Source organism: Lipotes vexillifer, unplaced genomic scaffold, assembly GCF_000442215.2.
Source record: "Lipotes vexillifer unplaced genomic scaffold, Lipotes_vexillifer_v1.1 scaffold43, whole genome shotgun sequence".
In the NCBI taxonomy this organism is placed as follows: domain Eukaryota; kingdom Metazoa; phylum Chordata; class Mammalia; order Artiodactyla; family Lipotidae; genus Lipotes; species Lipotes vexillifer.
The window spans coordinates 3,093,138-3,098,844 of record NW_006770037.1 but is presented as its reverse complement, the minus strand read 5'-3'; the positions used below and the strand labels follow the sequence as shown (position 1 = coordinate 3,098,844).

General features: G+C 45.4%; 1 protein-coding gene across 1 annotated transcript in view; it reads right to left on the bottom strand.

Annotated features, from left to right (window-relative positions):
* The window catches only part of LGALS3 (galectin 3), a 10,536-nt gene extending 5,487 nt beyond the window's left edge, over positions 1-5,049 (bottom strand). The window contains exons 1-3 of the mRNA XM_007445982.1: positions 5,027-5,049; positions 3,242-3,583; positions 1,679-1,767 (exon numbers count right to left, since the gene is read on the bottom strand). Coding sequence (XP_007446044.1) covers positions 1,679-1,767; positions 3,242-3,583; positions 5,027-5,044 — 449 coding nt within the window. The 5' untranslated portion in view covers positions 5,045-5,049. The remainder of the gene's footprint in view (positions 1-1,678; positions 1,768-3,241; positions 3,584-5,026) is intronic.
* Between the last annotated feature and the right edge of the window lie 658 nt (positions 5,050-5,707).

Here is a 5,707-nt window from a genome sequence, read left to right as displayed (position 1 = left end):
TGTAGGGAAGTATTGTGCTGAGAGAAGCTGTATAGGCTGTGTGGAAGGAAGAGCTGGCTTAGGGTAGTGACCACCACGTAGAACCAGAGGAGGCTGGCTGGAGGTGGAATGAACTGGTTAGCTGAATGTAAAATGATCAGATCAGAATCTGAGTCCACCTCCTGCTAACAGAGGAGGTTGCTCCTGCCGATTCACGAGGATCAAGATGACAGGCACTCACAGAGGCTGTTTATAGATTCTTAAATAAACCTGTGTACACAGCTGGAATTTGTACCTTTTGTGTCCTGTCTATAAGACCCAGAAACAGATATTAATTAATCTAGGAGCTTTAATAGTACTACTAATCTTAAGGACAGACATACTGAACAGCTTCAGGATAGCCCTAGCCTGCTTGTATTGTATATAAATATAACCAGTGGTGATAACCAGAGCCAAGCATCCCAGGGCAGCCTGTAAATCAGCATGGATTTTCCTAAGTGAGCTCAAAGTCTTACCGGCCCCGAGCTCACCTCACCAGTACCAATGGCAGAGGCTGATTTATTTTTACAAAGTCTTTAACTTGCAGAGTCTTTTCAAACTTTTTAAGTAAACAGTGTCTACTCAGAAGACTGGGGTTCCCCACCTTGTCACTTATCATCTGTAGACCAGGCCGACACGTGGGAATCTGTGACTCTGTTTCACCCAGTATGAAGACAGAAATGGCGGCCAAGCTCACAAATCTGAGAGTGCACCAAGACCTGCACAACTGCAGGGAGATTTGTACCACTATGAGGACAGAGAGGTATAATTGTTTTTGTTTTTGTTTTTGTTTTGCGGTACGCGGGCCTATCCCGTTGCGGAGCACAGGCTCCGGACGCGCAGGCTCAGCGGCCATGGCTCACAGGCCCAGCCGCTCCGTGGCATGTGGGATCCTCCGGGACCGGGTCACGAACCCGTGTTCCCTGCATCGGCAGGCAGACTTTCAACCACTGCGCCACCAGGGAAGCCCCGAGAGGTATAATATTTAAGCTCTCAGATCAACTAGGCATCTTTTTGTCTTTGACCCTAGTTTTTTTTTAATATATTTATTTATTTGGCTGCACCGGGTCTTAGTTGCGGCACGCATGATCTTCGTTGCGACATGCAGGATCTTTCAGCTGTGGCATGAGGGATCTTTTTTAGTTGTAACCTGAGAACTCTTAGTTGAGGCATGTGGGATCTAGTTCCCTGACCAGGGATCAAACCCCGGCCCCCTGCATTGGGAGCATGGAGTCTTAGCCCCTGAACCACCATGGAAGTCCCTGACCCTAATTTTTGATGGGCTTTGTTTTTTAGACAATCTATGGCTCAGAGGTGGAGGGATGGCCAAACATTACATTACAAAGGCTCTACTTTCCTTTAATTCTAAGGCTTTCACTGCCTAGAAGAACCAACAGAATGGGTTTTCCTGCCCTTCCTCTTTGTCCTCACAAAGTAGAACTCTGTTTTATTCTGGTTCTGGGAGAAACAAAAGATTTAGTGAGGGAAACCTTGTCTTCTTGGTGGGAATGCATATTGATTTATGGGAAAATCCCAAACTATGGTATAGCCAAGATTCTAAATGTGCAATTTTAAAAACTCTATCAAAATTCAAAACACATCACCCTTTATTCCAAAAGCAATCAATAAATATGTTAGACTTGCTGACTTTGCTCTTTACCTGTTTGCATTGGGCTTTACTGTGCCCAGGATTGTTATCAGCATGCGAGGCATGACTCCTCCGGAAAAAGGCAGGTCATAAGGCACATTCTGGGAATTAAAAAAAAAAAAAATATATATATATATATATATCAATAAAGAGTCATGTTTTCTTGAGGGAAGAAAGAAAAAGATATTGCTAAAGTTCAACCACTTTTAATATGTGTGAATAACACATAATCCTACTTTAGCCATCTTTTCAGACTCTCAGGCCACCTTGCCCAGGGCCTGAAGAGAGAAGGCTCCCTACACAACTGTAGCTAATAATCGAGAATAAGGCCATCAGTTAATTGGTGCCAAAGGCAGAACATGTTCCCTTTCGGAGCACTGTATCTCTCATGACAAGGCCCATCCCAATCTATAACTCATCCACTTGACCTATTTTTTGGAAAGATCCTTGTCATAAAACATTCTTTGTCAGGTTGTTCTGCTCCCTGTGGGCAGGCACTGTGGTACCTTCTGGGCTTCTGAGGCCCCCTATGTTCCACTCACACAAGGCCCTGAGGAGTGCTTCGAATATGGCAGGTACTTGATATTTGTAGAATGGACACTTTCCAATTAATACCTTCCCCAGTTCATTTTACAAATATTTATTGACCTTCTATGTTCAAGGTGCTGTAGATATTCCCAATGCTCTGTCCTTGGCCTCTTTTTCCTGTAAAATTGTTTCCCTCTGGGTTCAACCATCACCCAAGTCTTTTCTCTCTAGCACTCTCTAGCACTGATCTGTCTGATCTGTACTAGTCCTATGCTTCCTCCCGGAACTCAGTAGTCCTGTGCTATTGAACTCTTTCCTCATATCTGTATCTTTTCTCCCAACTACACTATTTGGAAGGGAAGGGTCTGTGTCTGAGATGTGGCTGGAGCCCCACAGAGTTTTATGCTTAGAATTCATTTATTAAAATGGGTTTTAGTGTAAGTGAAAATTTAATCCTTAGATCACAAAATTATCTTTAGAAGGTTTTTAAAAACCCGATTACTGTGGTTCCCCCAAAGGTTCCCTCTATGACCATGGGAAGGTTGTATAACTCTTTATTGCCCCATTTCCTCATTTGTGAAGTGGGGATAATAACAGTATCTCAGAGGGTGCTTATGGGGTTGAATGAGATCATCCATGTAGAAGCACACAGCTGGCACATGTTATATACTCAGTGTTTATTAATAATAATAACCAAAACTTCCCCCATTGCTATGATCTTAACTTGATTTATATTAAAGCTGCTTTACAGATGCCTTCAAAAGATGCACTAGCTTCTCTTTAACAGTACACATACTGAACTCAGCATGAGCAACTATTTTTTCTATTGGACCAACATACACTGTGGCTGGTCCTTGCAAAGCAGCTCTAAGCAGTGAGTTTAAAGCTTCAGTTCTCCCGGAAGCCCTTTGCAGGTCAGTACCCAGAGCCAGCTCCCAGCCACAGCACTACAAAGTGATGGCACCACCGCTCCAGGCAATTGCTACGTGCTTCATTAGCTTTGTCCTGATCACATTCAAGCATACGAAATGACTAACACCATCTTACCAGGGGTCCAGAAGGGATGCCATAAGGGCCAGCAGCAGGGTAGGCTCCAGGAGCACTTGGCTGTCCAGGAGGTGGGTAGACCCCAGGCCCAGGGTAGGCACCTGGTGCAGTTGGTCCAGGATAACCAGATGCAGTTGGGCCAGGGTAGGCCCCTGGAGGTGCCTGGCCTGGGTAACCCCCAGGAGGTCCCTGGCCAGGGTAGGGGCCGGGTGGTGCCTGGCCAGGGTAGGTCCCAGGATAGGATGCTCCCGGGTAGCCTCCTGCCCCAGCAGGCTGGTTTCCCCATGGGCCAGGCCATCCTTGAGGGTTTGGGTTTCCAGACCCAGATAAGGCATCATTAAGCTGGAAAGAAAGACATAAACAATTATAGGATGAAAGACATTCACAACAACAAAATTTTCAGGAATATGTGATCTAAGAATTAGAGCGATATGGTGAAGATATGAAATTCATATCAATAAAATTTTCCCCACCTATTAGTTTTGAGTTCCTAAGACTAAAATTAGACTTTAGGATTATACATGCTTTATCACTCTATTCTTGCTTCCCATCATTTCAGATCATTAAGGGTTGCCTTTTCGTAATTTGCTAAAGTCAGGAGCTAGCCATCCTTTGTGTAAAAGCACATACTTTCTGACATGAGAAAAACAATCACGAAAATCAAGATGCATTTGGGCTGGAAAACCTCCACCAAGCTGGCGCTGGTTGCCGTGGCCTTCCCTTTGCTGGACGTCTACCGCACTTCAGGCGCACCAGGTTAGTCACCACTTAGTGGCATCCAGGCTAGTATCAGAGAAGCTGCCTTGTACACAGGGATGTGGAATCACAAGATTTGGTTTGAAATCCAGTGCCATCCTTCAAGAGCCCCAAACTCTTGGAGCCATCATGTCACTTGTACAGGACTTAGTGTCTTTGTCTGTGTAACAGGGATAATGATCTTATCTCATGTGATTGTGACGAACAGATGAGGCAGCATTTGGGACGGCTCTTCATAGACCGCAAGATGCTGTGCCAGTGTTGGTTTGTGTCCTTTCTCTCCAGGAGGAGACTCTGCCTTCTCCCTCTCTGACATCTACAGTATTTAGCAGAGTGGTACATGGAAGATACTCAGTAAAAACTTCTATGTTGATTGAATATGGTCTGCCAGGATTGTCTAACCCTTTGGTGCATCAGGAACCCAACCCCAGACCTGGTATCGGGGCAGCAGAGTGAGGCTGTGAAGGGAGCCCATGGGGTCTGGGGGAGGGGGAGAGATAAACAGAGGGGTGGATGATGACGGAAAGTAAACCGGATTTAGAAAACAACTCAAGCTCATGGCTGTAGGTGGTGTGAGTCATTCTGTTAAGGAATTTGAGAACACATAAGCATGCTAATATGAATTTATTTTGGCTGCTTCTTACTCCAGCATTTGGGAAAAGAGGAGTAGAGGGCACTGCAGGATTTAAAAAAAAAAAAATCAGGATACTCAGACTGTACCACACTGCCCTTTGTTCAGCTGGTTTCTCAGCTCCTGCCAGTGGAATCCACCCACTTCTGTCCTAGGCCTTGGGTAAAGGGGTTACTGTTAGTGAGGCCCAGGCCTCTCTCTGCCTGGCTTTCTTCCCAAATCTGTTGCTGGAAAAACAAGACTCCAGCTAACAAGCCCTCATTGGATGGGTGAGGCCAGAGGAAGCCAAGTGGTGGGAGGGTTAGGAAAACTTGAGTGGTTAAAAAAAAAAACAAACAACCTTCAGCCTGCATGACTGTATACATATTAGGGTAGGAAAACAGACATAAAACACTTACCGAAAAACTGTCTGCCATTTTCCTGAAAGGAGAAAAAAAACAAACAAACACAGGTTATTGATCCTATAAGATTTCACTGGTTTCCGTATGAATTTAACATCACAAACAGCTCATTGTGCAGGTCTAGTCAGTGCACCGGCATTCTCCTAACACAAGCCAGTCTATTCCTCAAATATGCTGAAATCATTAGCGGGGAACCACAAAAATGTCTCATCAAAGGGCGGAGACGCACTCCACCTGGATCACCACGCCCTATTTAACTCATACCTTTAAACTCTAATCACATTAGCCTGTGGCCTGAATCCTGGGAGTACCAGGCGATCCAACGCAGGTGGGAGAGGGGGGAATAAAATGCTCTGCTCCTTTCCTAGGTAACAAATGTAAACGGTCCTGGGTTTTTGGTCCTCCTTCACCTTCCTTCCTGTGTTCTTTTTCTACCACCTCATAAAAAGTGTTCAGTGCATTAATCTCACCCACGTCCCCTCCGGTTCCCTCTAACAGCCCCACACCCTCCTCTGGGTTTTGGGAGGAAGCAGTTGGTTCTTCCTACTGAGATTTGAAAGACAACCCTTGCCTTCCCCGCCCCACCCTCCAAGACCTAGTTGCTGCTGTTGGTTTATTCCTTCATTTGTACACATTTATGCCTACTCTGGGCCAGGCACCGGGTGGCTCCTGTCTGGG